At 44.2% G+C, this 22854-nt stretch overlaps 1 protein-coding gene across 1 annotated transcript in view; it reads left to right on the forward strand.

Moving 5' to 3' along the window:
- Positions 1–5611: 5611 nt before the first annotated feature.
- lamc1 (laminin, gamma 1) overlaps positions 5612–22854 on the forward strand; it is a 70414-nt gene continuing 53171 nt past the window's right edge. Inside the window, exon 1 of the mRNA XM_080461023.1 lies at positions 5612–6234. Within this exon, the coding sequence (XP_080317149.1) occupies positions 5859–6234 (376 nt within the window). The 5' untranslated portion in view covers positions 5612–5858. The remainder of the gene's footprint in view (positions 6235–22854) is intronic.

The raw sequence follows: 22854 nt of genomic DNA on the forward strand, positions 1-22854 counted from the left end.
CACACACACCAGCCTGTATGGGGATTCTCCATTACTCCAGGTACATTGATTTCCTCCCATAATTAAAAACCCCCAGAACATTAGTACCTTGACGAGCCCATAGATATGAATGTGAGTGTGTTTGTCCTGCGAGGGACTGATGGACGTCTCCAGCTTTCATGGTCTGCTGGGATCCACTCCAGCACCTTCAGTTAGATTTGTATGTAATCCCGTCTTACATTATATCTGTATATGTTCTCGTGTGTCATACTTCATGTGACGTAAATACCTCCCAGACTGTTAATTATAAATTTCCACGCTTGTTGTTTACAATGCGGCACTTTACGTGTGTGTTCCAGAGCGAGAATCTCCAGTCGTCATACGGTCACTGATGTTCTCTCCCGCTGCTTTAAAGAAATAAAGACAGTGAACACGGACGTGTGATTTGGTGTAAACCTTCCTCAACATGGATGAAGACGCAGGAGGCACAGCATTAGATATTCCATTAGAGAAGACGACACCGACCTCAAAGAGGAAATCACAAAGTTTGGGTCCAAAGTATGTGAAAATATAATTCTTTAAACTTCCTATACCAATAGGGGGCGCTGTGCCCATGCAGAGTGACCAGTCACTTCCTGTTTCATGGCGAACCATCAGAAATTCATTGGAGTTCCGTTTTGATTCAGGGAGGCCTGTTGTATGTATATCCTGGCCTCTTCTCAGGCCTCCAGGACTTGATTCCTGGGAGGATTGTGTTTAATGCAAAACGTCAAACTGACGGGCTTCCTGTTGGGATTAGAGGATGAGTATCACTGACATTTTTGTGCGGCTTGACGTGCTCCATATGTCTCCCAAATTTCTTGGACAAAGGTGAAAAGAAGTGGCGGCTGGAGGTAAATATCTTAAGTGGAGCTCTTCATTATTATTGATTTCAGTCTACGTTAACTTAATTTAAATACAGCGTGTTAATAAACCACATTACAACAGTCTTGTCTTTTTTAGATTGAGAGAGGCCCTCAGTGATAAAACATTCTAGTTCTTTTAAACAGCTCGTGAATAGAGACACTTATTAAGACTCTTTTATTAACATACTTGTAAACAAATACAAGCAGATGCTTCATTTGTCTCTTTTAGAAAATTAATGTGTTTTGGGGCTGATTCACTTGAAATGACAGTTGGTCTGAATTTAGGAAAAACAAAAGATATATCAGGTATATTTTCAAACAATACATCAATTCTTCTTTCAAAACATTTTAGAATGATTTGAAAAAAACTTAAACAAAGAAGTGCAGAATCAACTGTGTTTTCTTAAACTCTTAGATTTTCAGTCATTAATAAATATGATCATATCTAAATATTTATAAACATTAACAAACCTGGACACATTTGATAAATTCTGAACACATTTCTGTTTGTGTGCATTTAAAAATAAATATAGTGGAGAAAGTTGAACCTGACCTGCAGCTTTTCAGCCAAATTTCTTCTTTTAAACAGTAAATTAGAAGAAATGTGACAGAGTTAATAATCAGAGACTCACTGCTTGTTGTCTTCATCTACATCTCATAGAAACAAACAAGCACAAACCAGAACTGACTTTAAGCCAATCACTGAGCAGCTCTGGAGATTTAAAAGCCCAAAGTCTCCACATGAAATGAAGCTGATTGGTTGAATTTCATGTCAGTCACTCTGGTGCTGATCAGTCATTGGTGAGATCGATCCTAAACCCCGCCTCCTGGGGGGCGGCTTTCTGCAGCGCCCCACACACACACACACACACACACACGCACACACACACACACACACACACACACACACACACACACACACACACACACACACACACACACACACACACACACACACACACACACACACACAAAAATAAATAAATCCTCTTTTATTGAAGGTTGTATATAGAAAATGAAGCCAATACAGTTCGGGGCCCATTGTTAGTTTGTTGGCATAAACGTATTTCAACAGTACTTATATATATATATTATACATATATTTCTCATAATCAAAGATTAGCAAAATGTTTCCAAGTGTCACATTAAACATAATAAATCAAATTCAAGCTATATCAAGCATTTATTTAATAAATTTTTTGTGATCGTCTTTGATAGTTATAATTTAAATATATTTTAAGCAATTATCACAATCTTTTTAATTATAATTGTGGTAAATATGAAAATTCTCCTTAATTTCTTCCACTTTTTAGCAAATATAAATCCTCATCAAATCAAGTTATAACTGAACCTTAAATGTAATCAAATCCAGCAAACGTAAACTTTTTAATGCATAAACCAACTGAACTACAGACCAAACTGATCAATTTCAATCAGATAGTAGATTAAACTGGATAAACTCATTTTCAGTAACTAAACCACTGAAATGTATAAAATGTTTACCTGAATAAGGTGAATAATCATTTTTAACCTGACGAGTACAATATCATGCAGCATGAACGAGTGAAACTATTAATGTATTGTTTAATATTAACCGTCACATCTCACAAACAAACATACATACATTATATTTGTGCATTAATATGTATTAAAAAGTAATCCCATCCTAGCACCTGTCCAGGTGATCCTACCAGTCAAAGCCAGCCGGTCTCTCCACCTGCATTACATTCAAAACACATCAAGCTCAACACTGCCCTCTTGTGTCGCTCACAAGGTCTGCAACCTCCACACAAGGTCATAAAGAAAGAACAGGATCCGTTAACTTGTGGATTAACAGACACAAACCAGCCGAAAATGCATTTATATATTCCTTAATATCATTTTACTGTTGACATGTTTTACTTTTCTGCTTAAAAAAAACTTAAATCTCTTGAAAATATGCAGCATTTATTATTTCACTTATATAACTGTAGTTAAATTACACATTTAACTGGTATTTCCAAGCGGTTTGCGGCGTTCAGAGAAAGTCTTTGGTTTTTAAAGGAGAAATGGCTCCACACTTTTCTTCCTAGGAAATGTGTTTATTACTGGAGCATGTTTATTTCTTGTCCTCTGGGGGGCGCTGTGGGATCAATGTGACGCTGCTTCTGTCTTCAGTTCCTCCTGTTTGCTGAGTTTTTATCCGACTGTTTATGTTTTGCATCATTTTGAAGACATTTGTCTCTTTTGCATATATTTGTTATAATTCTTTTTTCCCCCCTTTGTGGCCCTTTTGAGTCTTTTGAGATGGTTTTCTTTCTTGTTCACTTCAGAGTCATAATCTATTTTTTTAATTCTTTCTTTATTCTTTCATCTGCGGTTATTTTTAGATGCTTATAGATGTTCAATTCATCCTTAAGTTTGTGTGTTTTATCCATTTCCATTTGCAATGTGTCTCATTTGTCTCTTTGTGGTTGTTTTATAGTTTTTCCATGTTTTTCCAGCTGAAATTCTGGCAATAAAATGTATTAGAGTATATCTTTTATTAAATAAATGAACAGAAGCAGGGTGTTTGTGTGGTAAAAGGTTTAAACTGCAGCTCCTCAGCGCTGATGGATGCTTCTGCTGAGATGAAATATGAAGGCACGTTTGAAAGAAACGTGTGAATGAGTGTTGCTCTGAAACCTCAGTTCATGTTTATCACCGTTTGTTGATGGTACTGCGTGATTGTACTCACATCCTTGTTTTTTACACCTGGACAATGTCACTCTGCTACTAACTTCAAAAGGACTTAATGACTTTCATGAACTTATCATATTATATTTCAATTTATACATCCTCCCTGTAGGTCCAGCGAAGCGGCCAGGGGGACTCCAGAATTGCAGCCAATCGAATAAAAAAATAAAAAAATAAAAAAAATTAAAAATTAAAAAAAAAAAATATATTATTATTATTATTATTATTAGTAGTAGTAGTAGTAGTAGTAGTTATATTATAATTATAATAATATATTAATAAATAAATAAATACATACATACATACATACATACATACATACATACATACATACATACATACATACATACATACATGAATGAATGAATAAATAAAATGAAGCTGCAGAGGTCATTCGGTGAGTTTGCGTCTACTAAAATAAGTGTTGAAGAAGATGCTATTGGATGTTTCACACAGAACATCCGGTTCTGCTCCAGACCGACCAGTTGTATACATGAAGGAGTGAATCCACTATAAACTCCTGTTATCTAGGTGTGTTTGCCTAGTTTCAGAAACTCCAGTTTCATTTGAGCCGACATGTTTACATGCAACTTTACTGTCCCCTGTTATTTGGACTGACACATAATTGTTGATATACTGTATAATATAAACTTTTCCATGTAACTGAACATAATACTTATATAAATACTATAGTATTATCAAAACCTTGATGGTTTTGGGTCTGCCCCTGTCTGATAAGTGTTATTGTTCATCTAATAATCTAGAATAGGCTTATGAGACATCGTTATATTTTACACAAAGAACAGAATTGAATTAATCTTTCTAAAGTGTAATTACACAGAAAATATCAGGTATTAGGATTTCTATGTCTGATCATCTCAATCTGTGGGAATACGTTTTGTAACTCTATTTGGATTCAGTTTGGATCTACTTTTTGTTCCACTTTGTGGCGGTTTTACATCATTTTGCCTCTCATAACTACTAAGCTTCCGCAGAGGTGGGGAGCGTGGCGCTATCTGCTTTCACTTGGGCTGTGAAGAAAGGTGCCCTGGGTTTATTTAAAGTGTTGTTAGATCATCTAATGAGCAGGGGGAACTCCACCGGGAGTGTCTGAAATGTGCAGAAAAAAGCTTGGAGTCAGGAGCCAGAAGTCTGCGGAGCTTTTACCACCAAACAGACTCGGATGAATCACAAACTGCGCTTCATCTTCAGGTCCTGCAGACCAAAGTCTCTCCAGATTTCAGGGTTTCCCATTCAGCTTTAAAAGCAGCCACATGAAAGAACCCTGCAAACACATCAGGGCCGAGTAGTTAGAAATTAAAAAAAAAACAACCAAGTTCAATAAAACAGGTTGCAGCTTTACATTTAAATACACCTTCAGAGAAGAACCAGAACAACACAGAGAGCAGGGGTGGTTGTAAAGCTGACCAGAGGGGAAACGAGCTGTGATGTCATCAATACAAGTTATGAACTTAAACATAATAATTCACTAAGGTTTACTCACTATTTTCTTTGTACGTGATAACACAACTTGTTCTCAAACAAAAATGTGACATTCTGGATGAGAACTGGGAGTTTGTGCCGCTGAGAACTTGGAAAGTTACCAACTCACTGATGTGACAGGAAACACGTTTGCTGCAAAATAAAATCTGCAATCAAGTCACGAGGTTTAACTTCATGACGTGATCAACAGGTAAAGATGAAAAGAAGAAAAAAATAAAATAATTGACGTGTCTCGTGATCAGATGTCTGATCAATTATAGATCCATGTCAGGAGCTGTGATCACGTGATTGATCAATGAGCGGAGCGGTGATCAGGTGTCGGATCAATACTCGGGGGCAGTGATTGGTGGACTTTCCGGGATTCCCGCAGGTTCCGTGACACGGAAGTGGCGGAGTGTCCGCTGCGCCCCGGAGCTGCGCAGTAGCGCACTGGGTGTAGTCAGGACCCCCGTCTTTTCCTGCCGGAGTTGCTGCATGGCGGCGGACACAAAGAGTTGAGGACCGAGCGCAGACCCTCACACAGCAGCTGCACCAGCCGGAAGAGAGCCGAGAGGACGCGGCCTGGAGCGAAACCAACCCTCCGCTGTTGCGCGCGCGCTTCCCCCGCATGCTCCACTGCGCGGTTCCTCGGAAGAAGTTTGCGGTGAAACTTTGGAGAAGTTGAAGAGGAGGAGGAGGGGGGGAGTTTAGTGTCGGGAGAGCGGGCGCCGCGCTGAGATTCCTGCCGGAGCCGGAGCGCGGAGAGGGGCCGACGAGATGCGGGGAGTGATCCGGGCTCTGCTGGCCTGGAGCTGCGTGGCGGCCGTGTGCGTCCGCGCTGCCATGGACGAGTGCTCGGACGAGCAGGGCCGGCCGCAGCGCTGCATGCCGGAGTTCGTCAACGCCGCGTTCAACGTGACGGTGGTGGCCACCAACACCTGCGGCTCGCCGCCCGAGGAGTACTGCGTGCAGACCGGCGCCACCGGCGTCACCAAGTCCTGCCACATCTGCGACGCGCGCGACCCTCGGAACCACCACAGCGCCGTGTACCTGACCGACTACAACAACCAGCAGGAGAGCACCTGGTGGCAGAGCCAGACCATGCTGGCCGGGATCCAGTACCCCAACTCCATCAACCTCACCCTGCACCTCGGTAAGACCCGGGCTCCCGCTGCGGCACGCCAAGAACATTCTCAACACCTCCACACACCTGCCGCAACTGTGCGTGTCTCATACAAACCTGCCGCAACTCGGTGGAAACCTTTCCCCCTCCAGCTACATGTTTCCTCCGCTGTGGGAAAACAGATCAGCTTTACGCACCACATTCCTCCAAATCTGCGTCTTAAAGGACTTAAAGTTCATTAAAACTTAATTTTTCTTCTAAGAAAACAAACAGAACATTGAGGCAGAAGATGAGAAGAAACGCAGTCTGCCTCTTTCCTTTTTACAAGGATGTGATGGAAAAAAGAGATATATTCTTTTATATGCACACACACGTGTACGTCATTCATACACCCCGTTTACACTAATAAGAAGAAAGGGGGAGACGCAAACAGAGGAAAGAATGTAAACTGCAGACGTTTCTCTGTGACTCTGGTTTCTCTGGTCATCCAGTGTGATTTAACTTTAGCGGAGACTTTGTGTTTGTTGCTGAACATTAAGAAGAAACAGTGTTGTGCTGCTTGTTCATGATTTACTTTTGTTTTTAAGAACTTTGAGGGACACATCGGTTATAAAGTGTGAAGAAATAGAGAATAGTTGAATCAGTTCAGCGTGGATTGCATACTTTTCATTGGTGGTGTGTGTGTGTGTGGGGTGGGGGTGGGGTGGGGGGGGGGGGTTAGGCCCAGGTTTGGTTCCTGCTGAGAGACCCCCCCCACCATCACCTGCACTGCACTGTTTTTTCTCCTCTCATCACATCACCCCTGGTGTGGATTCAGTTGTTGGCTATTGGGGGGGGGGGGGGGGGCAGCGTCAGCTGCTCTCATCATGTCTTCACTATTATTTCAAAATGTAGAATGTACAGATCGCAGATGTCCGATTGACCTGTGATACATAGATGAATAATGTTTGCGTTCGTTGTCAGCATGTGAACTTGTTTCTGGGATCAGATGGAATCCACCGGCCGGTGTAGTGTTGTATGTGGACCCCCTGGAGGATGGATCCGGGGTCCAGATTCCTCCACCCCCCACCAAGGTCGAGGTCACTTGTTGTGCTTTTCCATGAGCGCCTCCTACTTGGCTGGACTCTTTATTTTATTATTTTGTCTCGTCCGTTGCGCGTTAGTACCTGGTACTTCTCCAGTACCGACTCGGCCGGGGCTCCAAGCGAGACAAGAAAATGAGGAGGAAACCAGCATTCGCTTACATTCGGTCCGTGGTGTTGTTCTCCTCTCGGCTGCAGCTGGACGCGGCCGTACGGCTTCCCAAGCTGACCTCCCAGCTCCCAGAGCGCTTCGTCTTCTCTGGCTCTTCGTCTGCCTTGTAAAGTGCTTTGGCACTGCTCAAGCAGTTGAAAAGTACTTTAAAAGTCATATTGGAATGGAAATCGCTGAGAAATGTCGTACGCTGGTACGAATGAGGGGCAAGAGAAAGAGCACTGTTACGTGGAAAAACAAGTCTGGAGCACAGACACACTTTACGTCAGTTTAAAAAAAAAAAAGTGCTTGAATTAGAACGTCGCCCGGCAGAACGCAGACCTTCGCCAACGCCACTTTAGTTTGTGGAAGCGAGATAGCATCGGTAGCATATAGCCGTTAGCTGATATCGATGCTAACTAGGTAGTTCAGGTAGCAACATCACTGAGCAGGGAGCATCTCCATGGCAACAGACGCTGCTCTCCTCCATGAGGTGCCTCTCTCATCCGCTTTGTATTGGACATTTTTTCAAAGTTTTGGGGGGATTTATTAGGAAAATGTTAAAGTGTTGCTCCGAAAATCTAAACGATTGGTCCTTTAGATGAGGACAAATCATCCCTGAAAATTTAATACAATTCGGGTGAGTAGTTTCTGTGAAAAAATTGGGAAACTATACGCATCCATACGTAATACAATCTAATAAATAAATAAATACACGCAGATGAAAGTGTAACCTTTCTCAGTCTGATCTCAGTACTATGCTAGGTTGGGGAAAACATCCAAAACCGTCAGATTTCACAAACTGGAGACGCCTTCAGATGGACGTGACTGGAGGATTCTAGCTTGGTCAAAATACATACAGGTGGAGTTTCTTCTCCACTTGTTTGGTGCAGAATCCCATGAACTCTGCTCTCTCCTGCACCGTGTCTTATCACCCCTGAAACTTTCACCTTTAAGATAAAATCGTAGTATTATTGTGACCTCGGTAAGCTTCAGACGCTCTGCCGACGAAGGCCAACGTAAGTGTGGAGTGAGTGGGCCTTGATTCTGTCCGTGAACTCTGGAGACTAAAAGTCTTCACAGCAGGAGGTCTCGGAGTCGAGTCAGCTTTTTTGCACTATTGACTCATTGGAAGGATACTTAAGTACTCAAAACCCAAACTGAAGGATTAGATCTCCCTTCTTCACTATCGAATGTCTAATTAAATCTTCTCATTAAACATAAATGAATTGGTAGTATCCTCGGGCCAGAAATCCTGAAATACTCTGACAGAGTAACCAAATAGCAGTTGATGAAGTAGTGGGCGTGACGGTTTTGAGATCCCCTCAGGATTCTTTTAATCGTTTCCATTCAGCGAGTTTTAGGCCCCGTTTACAACGTCTCGAGTGAAAAACGCCGCGTTTTTGGCGTTTTCTTTCCAGTAAAGTTTCATGTTTACACGGCAACTTCCTGAAGACGACGTCCGTCTTCACGGCGACAGAAGAACCACTGAAGACGATGTCGTTCCCATGTTGTGCCACTAGTCGGAGCTGTCGGTTGTTCTTGTAATGCAGCAAAGGACAATGCTCTCTTAACATTAACGATGGGGGAACAGGGACATTCTAGTGGACAGACCACCAAGTTGGATTGTTGCTAGTCCCAGGAGAACATGGACTTTTGTCAGTATCCAGTTTTCAAAAAGTTGCGTTTTCAGCGGCTCTGAGCTCCGTTGTCGCGCAAACGGAGAAACAAAAAGTTCAGTGTTTTCACTCGAATTGTTGTGTATCTAAAGTTTATTGTGGCACCTCCCTCAGACAGGTCAATGATAAAAGCCCTGTTCAATATTCTGTGACGGTTTCAAATCAAAATCCATATTATAAAATAAAAGCCTCCAACGTTTCAGTCAGCTTTCCACGGTTCTCCTTCCCACACGTCTGCTTTCCTTTCAAACCTTCTTGGTTTCATAACCGGTCGAGCTGATAACTGATTCGTCAGAGGAATGTGTTTTTGTAGACTTGAAATGGATCTGAGATGAAGCATTTAGTGGGAGATGTAAAGAGTAGAACTCCAGTCGTTCTGAACGTCTCGTAACAACCAGCAGCAGAAATGATGTTTGCCAATTAAAATCTTTCACTCATTCACATTCTTAGACGCAGAGAATTTCAACACCAAAGTATTAAAAAAACGCATCAATATGAAGACGTAATAAAAGTCATTTGGAATCATAAAACTCACCAAAACGACTCTGTATTTAATAGTTTTTAGTTAAAAAAACAAAAAAAACAAACCCTGGAGGTCTTGAAAAAGCTTAAACGATCCTGTTGTCTCATCATGATCGTCACGTGGTGCGAGTGATGTGCTGCAGTGTGAGTATCAGGAAAGCTGCGTGTCCTGTCAAAGAAACGAAGGGTTAACTAGTCACTTATGAAGGAAAATAACTCGCCTCATCAGTTAGTTAATCAGTAGAAGGTTTATAAATAGAGCTCAGTTAGAGGATGAAGAGTGGACGGAGGACGAGCTTGAAGGAGGCAAAAGCAATGGAGATTGAACTGGATGAAGTGATTAAATTAAAATACCACCAAGAAGACAAAATTGTCCTCCGCGTCTCTCGGCGGCTCAGAGTTTGGTATTTTCCGAGCCGGCTGATCTCGTGACCCCTCAAGTCTCCACGGTTCATCGCAGATCAAGAAGTTGGGTCACATGAGAGCAACTTTCCCTCCAGTTGGCCTCGCCGAGCGCGGCGGCGGCGGCGGCGGCGGGACCGAACGCCGCGGGGGAGGCTGGCCTGGCGCTTTGGCAGCGGCGGTTTTAGCTTTCCTGCAGCTCCTGCTTTGGCCTTTTAAAAATACCTGTCTATTTCTGCAGCCCGAGGCCTCCCGGCGGCAGCTCCAGTGTTTTTAACAGTGCCCGACATTCCTGAGGGGTTCGGTCATGCTGCTGCTCGGAGCGTCTGTGTGGCCTCAGGTGCCGGGCTCGGATGGAAACGCTCTTAATTACACGCCGAGCGTCGCTCTTCGCTCGCTAATTAGGATTCCGCTTCGTTTCGCCGCCCGACAGAAGTCAGACGTGAGTCCATGGAGCGCGGCAGAAACTCTGCAAGTTGGTTCCAAACAGCCATTTGGCAACGCGACAATAAGTCTGTTTTCTTTTTCTTTTCATGGGAATGAACTTTTCTTGTGATAAAAATGAAAAAAACATTCATAATTTGATTTTGTCTGATTAGATTAGAGCATCAAGATGAACCGGCTTGGGTTTGTTTGCTTCCAGTAGAGTTTTTGAAAAAGGCCTGAATTGTGGGGCTGCACAGATTCCACTTTTTTAAAGGGCCAGTGGTGATCTTGAGCTACTGAGTACTTCTTAAATGCCGTAAGGCCTAACTCGTACTCCATACGCCGACGCTGCAGACGGCTCCAACAGCCTTACCCGAGCAGATAGACGCTACGCACTGCATTATGGGTAATGTAGACGGAGGGACCGAGCGCAGGACTCTGGGGGTCCAGCAGAGTCTGGGATGTTTGTGCCTTTCAGGAAGTTGTTGTTGGAGTGCTGAAGTGCTCCTTGAGCCTCGTGTTTGCGGTTTGAAGAGTTTGTTTCCCGTCGACGTCGGTTCCTGTTTATTCGCTCCTCGTCTTCCAGCAGCAGCAGCAGGACGGGGGGACACGTCGTCTCCATCGTTTATTCCTGGTGTTTGTGCTGGGAGGCGTTTCCACGAAAAGATTTTCAATCAGTGGAAACTTGTGACGTTGTTGACGTGAGATTTTGTTTTCTGAAGGGAAAGTTGATCGAACCGAGACACTTGAATCTGGACGGTCTCTTGTGATCAATCTCTATCGGTGCTGGACAAGATATCACCAACTTCACGTTGTCGTGTCGTCAACATCCACATTGTGAAGGATTGAACCTCCTGCTCGGTGCATTCAAATGACTGAATCAGAAATATACAGAAATGATGAGTTCCTGACAGACTTTGTGACTATTTAACATATTTACCATCAGCTTGAAAGCAAAAACATAAATAATTAGTTTATATAATAATAAATTCAGGTGTCAAGGGGTTGAGTAAAGAATGTTATTGGTTGACAGCTGCAGTTTTCTTCCGAAGAGAAGAGAATTCTAGACGTGACGGGAAAAACAAACAGCACGTGGCCCAGTCACACTGTTAAAGGTGGAAATGATCTGCAGCTGTAAATTAAGAGCAAGAAGAAATAAACTTAAAGAACAAAGACAGTGTATTTATCTTAAGTTGTATTGTTGTCTCTCTATCAGATCGCTGTGAGTTCAATTCTCTATCAGTCCACATGTTGAAGCGCCCTTGAGCAAGACCCCGAACCCCTCATGCCGCCGCCTCCATTGGTGTGTGACCTTGATTAAATGGTGGAAAGGTGCTCTAGAAATGACGTGTTTACCATTTTTTGAGCCTACAGTGTACAACCACTGCATGCTGACCTGGTATTGTGCAGATTGTAATGATTTCTATCAATACGGGGACCGTTGCTACGACGACGCCAAGACTCTGGCTGATGTTTGACAAACGGCTGTTTCAGTGTCTTGGGGATGAGTGAAAAGTTCTGGAACAAATCGAAGCTGAAAAGTTTGTTCTGGTACTTCCCCGATCCCGCCGGTGTGAGAGTGTGTGATGGGCGGCGAGCGGTAAAGCCGCGGCCGTAATCTCAGGAAGCCGCACTGTGTTTGTGTGTCTGTGCGTTTGAAGTGCCACGGCTCGTCTGCAACAGGAAGCCGACGTGTCCCGACTCGAATCTGCAGAGCCGAGGCCGAGGGCGACATGAAAGACCCACGGGGGAGAAAACCTGCAGATGGATGGAGGAGGGGGGGTGGGGGGGTGGGGGTTGGGGTGCTTCGTTTATCTGGATTCAACCAAAGCAACCTGAAGCTGTTCGCAGGTCGACACTCGCTCAGAGAGCGACGGCAGCAGTTTGTTAAACGGACTGAAGTCTTTGTGGCGTGTTGAGCCTCTGACGTGGTTCAGTCTCCTTCACGTCCCGGGTTCAGTCTCCTTCACGTCCCGGGTTCAGTCTCCTTCACGTCCCGGGTTCAGTCTCCTTCACGTCCCGGGTTCAGTCTCCTTCACGTCCCGGGTTCAGTCTCCTTCACGTCCCGGGTTCACCACTTCTCTTTTGGTTTTTTTTTGGACGAACTCGGTCTGAACGCAGCACGTCAGGTGCTTCAAAGGCCTTCCAGCTCCACATTCCAGCGTTGCACCGAGGATGAATATTCATGTGTTCATGTGCCGGCGAGGCCCCTGAAGGGGCCAATGAGCCTCGGCTGCTTCGCTTTGGTCATCCTCCTTTTCTTCTTCATCCTCCTCGTCTTTCACTTCTTTGTCCTTTGTCTTGTTTCAGATTCCCTCCCGACGCCGTCACTTCCTGTTGAAGCTCTTAGTCTTTGTTGTTCCTGTGTTTTTTTGTACTTTGTACTTCATCTCCATTGATCTCCACTTCGTCATCCATCTAATCTGAGTAAAGTTGGTAATTGTTGTTATCTTCGTCTTCTGTCTGTCTTGGTCGTTTTTCTGTTCTTCGTCTTCGTCTTTCTTGTTTCTGTTGGTTTTTCAATCATTTCCATCTTCTCTGTCAACTTCTGTCTTTATCTTCATCTCTGTTGTCTTCATCAGTCTTTGTATTCATGGCATTCCTCTTCCTCTCTACCAGGTTTTGATGTTCCCATCTTCTCCATCGTGGTTCGTTTTAAAGAAAGTCTGAAGCTTAAATCTTTATTGTTGACTTCCTCTTCGACAGTTTTTATTGTGACCGTGGACCTAATTAATCTGAGCTTTTACCTGCGTCAACGAAAGTTGGTGAGACGTATTTTTTTTTTTTGGCCGTGTGTATTTGTGTATTGGTTTCTATGCATGTATTTTACCAATTTTTGTAAAAACTATCTATTTTCAGGGATTTGTTATAATCCAAGGACCAATCGATTAGAATTTTTAGAACGTTAACGGCAAACTGTTTCCGAATGAATCCCCCAGACGATGTCCCATACAAAGCGGATGGGAGAGGCACCTCATGAAGGAGATCAGAGGAGCTCAGCGTCTGTTGCCATGGAGACGCACCAGAGTTCAGCAAGTATCCAGAAACCCCGGTGTGAGCCCATTGCCTCGGGCAGTGGTTTATCAGTGTGGCCCTGCTCAGTGTTTCACACAGTGATGTGGCTACCTGGCGAGTTAGCATCCATATGAGCTAACGGCTAACATGCCAGTGACGCTAACTCGGCTCCGCAAAGAAATATGGCGTTGGCGAAGGTCTGCGCTCTGGCGGGTGCACAGTGTCGTTTTCTTCCAAGTGAAGGGGAAAGCTTCATTTGTTTCAACTTTATCGCCTTTTCATCTAAATTGACTTTTATGTCCTTGGCATCTTCCTGCGCTGCCTTTTTAAAAGATTTGGCAACTCAAAGGCTCGCATGTCTTCGTGACATAAATATTGGATCCGTCCCATAATGACCGTGTCGTGAGCCAAACACCTGCTTCGTGTTCCTGCTGTCAAGCGGCACAGCTGGACGGAAGCGTGACGTCGGCAGCCCAGCAGGATCTCGGGTTCGGTTCCCGTGTCTGTTTGGAGGATCGGCGGTACACCGGGACGCACCGGCGATCCTCAGCTGAACTTCAGCCGACGTCCAGGCGCGCAGAAGCAGCCGGTAACGTGTCGAGGCCGACGGGCAGAGTCCAGCAGTGCAGTGTGGGAAAACCCTGTTTCCCAACCCACCATCACAACCTTTCTTTTTTCTTTCTCTGGACTGACCAGCTGTTGTAAATTATACCAATCCGAGAGCGTATTGAGGGGGCAGGGGTGGGGGTCTGGGAGGAGGAGGGTGGTGGTGGGGAGTCATCTGGTCTGGACTCATTGTTTTGTGTTTCAGGAATGAGCTCAGCGTGGGAAACTGGGATGTGGGGAGATTACGAGAGCAGCACAGCTGGACCACGGCGGTGCAAATCACTGCTGCCTTATTGCAGCTGATGAGAGAGACATGCACACTAGACTCTGCAATAACTCCCCCTGCACCACCTCGCGCCCCCACCCTCCCCACAAATTCCTCCGATTCCCCATGTCTCGTGCTTCCTTTTACAGCCCGACGTGCTCGGGATGTTCCAGCTGGACGTCATCAAACGGTCTTCTCTGGAGAAGCTCACGCAGGATTCCCGGCTCGCTTCTTTTTTTTTGGTTTTTTTCATCTTTTGAAGAATTTGAGGTTGTTTCGCGTCACACCTAAAAGAAATGTTAACGTATTGAAGTGACCCCCACCTCCACCTCCACCTCCACCAGACGGTCGGTGTGACTGCAGCTGGGGTCTCGTGACGCTCGTGCAGCTCGTCTTAATAGAAACTCTCCTCTGTAATTAATCCGACAAGAATCCTGCTATTTCTCTCATTAATCCCCAAACAAACTGCAGTTTTCTGTTAAACCTAAAATACTCTTTTTACACATTCAGGAATTAAAGATTTTAATGTTTCAAGCCAGACCCTTCAAAAGGCCGAATCATTAATGGTTTACATTATTAAACATTGTCAAAGGTCGGTGTGGAGAGAATGAAATTGGCTTCTTTCTAGCTACACGAGTTACAAAATGACAGCTGAATGTTGTTTTTTTATGATTTAGAACTTTGGTCCATAGGCCACATTTACACATAGCTTAGTTATTTACAAAACGGTTATTTTCCCAGTCTACGTTTTCCAAAAGATTTTCATTTACACAAACCTGCGAGAAACAGTGGTTAAGAGCTACAATGAGCTAAATGCTAATATATCTATATCTATATCTATATCTATCTGTCCATAGGCGGCAGTGTAATGATGAGCATAAAGCCATGCTAGTCAATCAGAATCCCAGAAAAAAACACAACTAATGTCACTTCCTGTTCCTTCAGCGGTAATGACACGGGGGGTTGTTTGTTTACAACTATTCTAAAACTATTGACAGAATCGTGTCAAAGTACAGGGACATGTTGTTTTTACAACAGTCACTGTAAACACGGGTCACACACACTCACAACGCTGATGATGCCTATATCGCATCCTGGGAGTATTAACTTCGTCTCCTCCTGAGTCTCTGCGTGCAAAAGGAAAGACCGTTTTTTTTCCAGATCTCCACTTTAGCCGGAGTTTTCAGATATTTGATTTTCATTGACTTGTATCTTTGTTTCCGTGTAAACAAAAAGGCAAAACGCAGTGAAATATCACCATTTCCACTTGTTTTTTTTGGAGGAGGGTCTATCCACACGCGTGCACGCACACATGCATTAATGCAGTATATACACATAATATATACAGTATAAACCCCTTGTATATTATCTATAGACATAGATCTATAGTTTGTGAAAATACATATGCAGAAAATAATCTATATCCCAAGTATATGCCTGCCTATCTAGATATACAACACATAACACATCTCATTCAACATGTCTGAAAATGGGTAGAAAGAAGTCAAACTTAAGGAATCCTACGACTTCTCTTACATCCATTTGTCAAATGATATATTTATCCACATCTCTGAATCCTTGTTAGAAATTTATCGTTTTATGAGTGGATTCATTTTCTATAACAGTTTTTATGTAGTTTTCTGGTGTAATTAAGAGGATTCTAATTCAGAGTTAAGAGTTATATTATCTTATATTTTGTGTACTATTTTCTTTTTGTACTATATTTTGCTCGGAGTGTAATTCTTTTTGCCACTTCTATATTTAGTTAAGTTAAGGTAAATTACCTTTTTTTTCCTGTAACTCATCTTTGTTATCCTCTGTGTGCTGCTCCTCTTCTTTTAAGCTGCTGGAACTCAAATTTCCCTGACGGAGTCATCCCAAGGGATAAATAAAGCAAAGTCTAAAGTCTAAATGTATTATTATATAAAAGCAAAAGGGCCATTTAGCAACTCTTAGTCTGAACAAAACTCCACTTATTGTCATTATTGGTTCAGTTCTTATCAATGGGAAAACAAAACTTCCTCCTTTGACAGATCGATGATTTGCCGTCAGCTTTACTTTGGTAGTTGTTCTCCTTACGTTTTTTCAAGCTGTATTATTATAAAGTTAATACAGATTATAGAGATAAAAGGCTTTTCTATTTCTATTTTCTTTGTCATAGTGGTGTCGAGTGGATTATTGTCAAATTATTTTCAGATTTGGTGTTTTTGCACAAATATCCAATATTTTTTCATTCTTGTTGTAAATGTCGGATACGGGCGTCTGCACATGTTTTCGTCTAATTGCAGAGAAACTTGAGTGTCTCTTGTAGTGGAATGAACTTATCAAAAACATTCTGATGTTTAGTTTTTAAAAGTGATATCAGCCAAAGCTGTGCCATTCACATTCAGCTGGAGTTCAACTGATCAGACTTTGAATCCTGATCTGGAGTTTGGGAATGGTTTGCTTCAAATGAGGGTGAAACGTCATCGGGGGAGGGGCTTCAAGGCTGCTTGGATATCAGAATCACCTTGGAGCTCAGCGTCTGCAGGTCAAGGTGACTCGTCAGCTGAGTCCTGGATTAAGATAAGAGATTGAAATGTTTTTTTATTTTTTTTCAAGGGCTTAAAGCTCCAGACTTTGTGTATATTCATATTCACGGATATTTTTCAGGGAGGCAAAGCAGAGAAACGGAAGTCGACTTATTGTAGTTTGTGGAGAAGCTTTGTGCTCATTGTCCAGTGTTTCGGTTTAACTGGTGCCCCTGTTAACTGGTGACTCCTGCCACCAGCCGTCAGCAGCAGCTGATGTTAAAAACGGGCAAACAGACGGCCACACCACACCACTGATCTCACGACACACTTCCCATCTGAACCCCAGCTGCCCCACAACACCCCGCTCCCCGCTGCTGCCTCAGTCTTCAGCCCAGAACTCGCGGTGCCGACAGGAACTTTTGCCGCCGCCATACTTTCTGCCCCGCTGTGTGAAAGGTTTGATCTCCTCGCGCTCTGTTCTGTGCGATGCTTCCCCTGAAAACGTGTGTTTTGTGTTTGTTTAAAGCTCCGTTGCTGCAAAGCAAAGCTCGTCTTCCCGCCGGAAGCACGACGCAGCATCTTCACTTTGTTGTGACATTCCTGCCTGATGGGTCGCCCTCAGATCCTCGGTGGCGACTGTTTTCTGTGCTTCATTTAAAAACTATCGACATTCACTTGTCTGTCATCACGTCTAGAATGAATCTAACCAGCTGAAATGGTGCGGCAGCTTCCAACTAAAGCCCCAAATACCCTCAGTGCCGATACGAGCTGTTGTTCTGTGGAGTGGATGTTCCCTTCATGTGTCAGAACTTACCAGATTTCTTTTTTAACATCAACCATACAGAACCTCAGCAAAGTGTCAAAGATGCATCAATCTAATATAGTGCATGATATTTGATATAGATGAATCAAAACACATATAAAAGACTTTAATGTTTAAGTTATAACGGCTAATGTTTTCTGGTTAATTGTAAAGTTAGTTTAAAAATGGTAAAAATGGTCTTTAGACCAAAACACTGGAAGTTTTCTGAAATGTTTGAAAGTTCACCAGAATTACTAGAATCGCTGCTCCATTGTTTTGAATTCGCGACCGTGTCTCAGGTCTTCACATTTCAGATTGTGGAACCATCAGTTTCACCCAACATGCAAGATACTGTTCCTTTTTACTCCACAAATACTTTTGAACAGCTGCACAGTAAATCTTCTACATTCCTTCATTAAACAATAAAACCCCAAGACGTTTTGAGTTCCAAGACGACCCAGAGAAGAACAGTGTATGGAGAGCCACTAACAAGGAGTCTGTCAGCGTCACGGTATCAGATGTATGACGTTTGTGACTATAAGAGAGAGAAAGGTACTCGGGTACATTAAACTCAACACATGGTTACCAGCTGTTGTGTTGAAGCTTGAAATGAGTAATAAAGTACTTCTAACTTCTTCATCAGTTTCCTGATAGTTTCCCCCTCGTCTTGTTGACTGAACGGCTTTATCGACTTGGCCGTCTGGGTTTGTTGGCTCAGACCTTTTCTTTCTGTTTCCAATCGGAGTTTGGCGCTGGCCCGTAGAGGAGTGTTCGTTTGCTCTCCTGTCTTTTTGAACCACGTGTTGAACAGCTGATCCAATGACTCGGCCCGATTAATAAACAGTCTGAAGCCCAGGGCGACGTCTGAACGCCGAACGCTGAGTCACCTGGCGCAAACCACCCATCCAAAGTCCTCCTCCTTCCTCCCTCCTCCTCCTCCTCCTCCTCCTCAGCATGACACCTTCACGTCTGAAATCTCCAGCCGTCTCAGGAATTCTCTTTTCGTCAGCCCTGCAGAGAGAGCAGACCCTCACCCTCCCCCTCCATCAGAGAGGACGGGTCCTATCAGAAGATCAGAGGCAGGAGGCGGCTCCTCATCAGCTCCTCCACCGTCAGACTGGCCTCTTTTCTTTCTTTAAGATGGAGGAGGAGTCTGCCCCCTCCCTCTCCTCCACCTTTAGACCTTCTGGGCTTCGTTGAGTCGTTTTGGACGCCGTGCTTCAGCAAGTAGGAACTCAGATGTTCTGGTCTTCATTGTGATGACGGGATTCAAGAAATAGACGGCTCCGTCCATCCTCCACACGGCTTCAGCTGCAGCCAATCTATTGTTAATAGTTACCATAGTTACCATAGCAACACAACTAAAGCCTAATATAGTATGCTACTGCATCAATCGCCATAACGCTACGGGACGGATCATTCACGAAACCGTATGGAACTTGTTGGTAGTGTTTATTTTCAGGTTGCACGTTCGCGTCCATAATGAGTGACGGCGAGGTACGAGCGAGCTTCCTGCCTGGTGTCGTCCATATTGTGGGAGGTGTGTGAAGCGTCGTGGACGCCACCAAATCCAAAATGTTTTTTATCTGTACTCGCCCCTGATTTCGGTGTCGCTTTGAGGTGTTAGAAATCTTTGGAGGTACGGATCCAAAGGGTCTTTTTGTTTCTGACCTTTTGACTTTATTGAGACTTTGGACTTCTTGAGACGACCTCTTCAAGAACTTTGTTTTCGTCTTTGGAGTCCATTTTTCTATCAGCCTCTCCATCCTGAATTTGAAGGTGGAATGTTCTCAGCTCTGTGTGTGTTTACCTGCCCCTTCCTGCCCCTCGTCCCCCACAACAAACAGCCCCTCTCCTCCGAGGAGTTGCCTCCTCGTGTTTGACCCGCCGCTCTGTGTTTGTTCACTCATCACGCTCCGCTTTGAAGCACTAACTCTGCATTCTTGTCTCTGTGTGCTAATTAAAAGGCCCGTGGTGCGTTCAGGGTCACTGCTGGTCCTCCATGACAACACAAGTCCCGTCCTGTCCCCTCTCCTCCCTCTACTCCCGTTACTCCCCTCTCCTCCCTCTTCCTCTCCTCCCCTCTCCTCCCTATAATCCCTCTCCTCCCCTCTCCTCCCTCTCCTCCCGTTACTCCCCTCTCCTCCCTCTTCCTTCTCCCTCTCCTCCCTCTTCCTTCTCCCTCTCCTCCCTCTTCCTTCTCCCTCTTCTCCCTCTCCTCCCTTCTTCCTCTCCTCCCTTCTTCCTCTCCTCCCCTCTCCTCCCTTCTCCCTCTCCTCCCCTCTCCTCCCTTCTTCCTCTCCTCCCCTCTCCTCCCTTCTTCCTCTCCTCCCTTCTCACTGTCCTCCCCTCTCCTCCTTTTCCCTCTCCTCCCTTCTCGTCCCCGTTCCGCCTCTCCTCCCTCTCTCTCCTCCCTTCTCCCTAACTTCATCTCCTCATTTCTCCTCCCTTCTTCCTCTCCTCCTCTCCTCCTCTCCTCTCCTCTCCTCCCTCCTCTCCTCTCCTGCCTTCTCCTCCCTCTTCTCCCTCTCCTCCCTCTCTCTCCTCCCTTCTCCCTAACTTCATCTCCTCATTTCTCCTCCCTTCTTCCTCTCCTCCTCTCCTCTCCTCCCTCCTCTCCTCTCCTGCCTTCTCCTCCCTCTCCCTTCTCCCTCTTCTCCGTCTCCCCTCTCCCCCTCTCCTCCCTTCTCTCCTCCCCTCTCCCCCCTCTCCTCCCTTCTCTCCTCCCCTCTCCCCCTCTCCTCCCTCCTCTCCTCTCCATGTTGCAGTGTGTCACACATCGATCCAGGAGAAACTAGCAGAGGAAATAGAATCACAAAGTTTGCTCTTTGTCTTATTTTCTTACTTCGCCACATATTGAACGAGGGCTGTTCTGTGTTTGGAGTCCTAATCTTTACTCTGATCCCATTTCAGGCCCAAGCTGTTAAACACACATTTGCTTCTAAAAATAGACGTGCAAACCTCCATCATAATTAAAAAGCTGCCTTCGTCTTCTGCACCGCGCCGAGAGCAACAAGTGATTATCAGAGGCAAACCTGCAGCGTCTGCTTGCTACTTTCTGGGGCTCCAAATATCCACTGCACCAGTTTAAAACCACATCTATGAAGTATATGTACCAGTATTTTTATAAGACCATTATAAGTCCAGTTGACATGATTCAATTTGCATTGAGATGTGGAAACACAACATCACTACTCCATTACAATTATACAGAGTTACAGATAAATACATGTTGGAAGTTAATGGAGTGTTTCCTGAGGATATTCTCTACAGGAAGCATGTATATTGTGAAGAGTACAGATCCTAATACGGAACCTTGTGGAACTCTATGTTTAACTTTAATTGAGCTGGAGAGGCATCATTAACAAACTAAGAGGAATCTGTCATCTGCAGGTGCATATAAATGGAGACCCCTAGTGGTCGGCACTAATACTGCAGCAGCAATCCATACTTTGTGTTTAAAAATAGCCAGACGAGTCAGAACGCCTGGCGTGAAATATAAAAAACTTTAGACAAGGACAACGACAGCAGAAGCGGAAATACTTTTGGGATTGTTACGTTATGAAAGGTGCAGCGATGTGAGCCCAGAATGAATGGCACTGGAGGCCAGTAGCTTCAGGCGAGCAGGTAGTTTGTGAGCGCTCCTGTAGAGTTTTCCAAAATACTCTAAACAACTAGCATTTCTCATCCTGTGTTAACATCATTCTGTGACGGTATTTGAATGCGTGGATGTTGATTGGACGGTTGTTCTGCAGTGGTATTAGCGTTCACGCTATGAAACCAAAGCTTGATTTCTCTGCTTTCCGTGTCCGTTTTGGAATTCCCCAGCTCTCATGTCATAAAGATCTTGGCCACAAAATGTCTCCATAAACTCAAATATTCTGCAGAAGGCTTATTCTCTATAATACCTCATATCTGAGGGTCTGAGAAGAACCAACAGCAGCCTTCAGTGGGACTGATAACACAAGAAACAGGTGTGTTTACCATCTGAAGAAAGAGAATAGAGCTGCCACATTCTTCTGCAGATTCGTAAAAATGTTAAAAAAGAAATGTCTAAAAATGAATCGGCAGGTCGTGTTGGAGCTCGTGAGCTTCCACTCATTGGAAACCCGTGTTTCTGCAGTTGAACGGTGTAACAGCGACTGCAGGCTGTTATTAAAAGCCTGTTCTGTACTCCGGCTGACATCTGGATCAAACCGTCAAGGCGAGGAGATGAAGCGACGGGAAGTTGTAATTACAGCTTTGTCTCGGCCTCCTTCGCTACGGATGCTCTTCCACCGGAGAAACTTTATAGGACCCGCGGGTTGAATTTGTGCTTGCGGCTTTGTTAAACTGGCTTCATCGCACATAAAACTAAAACCCGCCAGCTGAACCCTTCCTGCTGTTCCAGCTGAATCTTTTTATGAGTTCACACTTTATCCTCCATCAAGCTGCTGCAGCTTCTGGATCTCCGGCCTCGTCTGACCTGCATCAGCAGCTTTCTCATGTAAACCTCCACGTCTCATCATCAGAAGAATAAATGGCGACTCCCTGGTTGTTTACGAGGTTTTAGAACCGATTCATCCGTCACCACGATTTGTCGTGGTGCAGTTTCTCTCACACAGCGCTGGTCTTGGTTCAGACTCCTTAGTGCGTATCGGAATGCGATGTTCACGTCTACTCTAAATGAAAACATTTAATAACTTTGAATATTAACGTGAAGGATATATAAACATTGACGGAAAACAGGTCTTTTTAGGCATAAGGAGAATGGTTGTTTGTTCTCCCAAAACCTTTAAAATGGCCGCTAAACTGTGTCGCCTATTTGCACCATTTTCACTGAAACATAAGCTTTGAATGAAGCACTCATGATTTGGTTCTGTGTTTTCACTCTGGCCTCTCTGGCGTCGGTTGCACAATATGAGGCAATCCAAATGTTTTTGTGGGAACTGAAGTCGATCCAAAGTTGGGTTGAGAAGAATAACAGCTGGAAGTGTTGGTTTATTTCTCTGCAGGTCCCATTCAAATTGATTTTAAACCCATGGATAGATGAGATAAACTGGAAACATGAGACCGGTGTTTAGAACTCATGTTTGATGTGAAGTGTTTGACTTTTTTTTTTTTCTTTCTTCTTTCTTTCCTTCGACCGAACGGATGTGTTCAGACTAAACAGGCTGGAATTCAGATACGATCACGGTGGAGGTAAGA

The sequence above is a fragment of the Lipophrys pholis genome (genome assembly GCF_963383615.2).
Source record: "Lipophrys pholis genome assembly, chromosome: 1".
NCBI lineage: Eukaryota > Metazoa > Chordata > Actinopteri > Blenniiformes > Blenniidae > Lipophrys > Lipophrys pholis.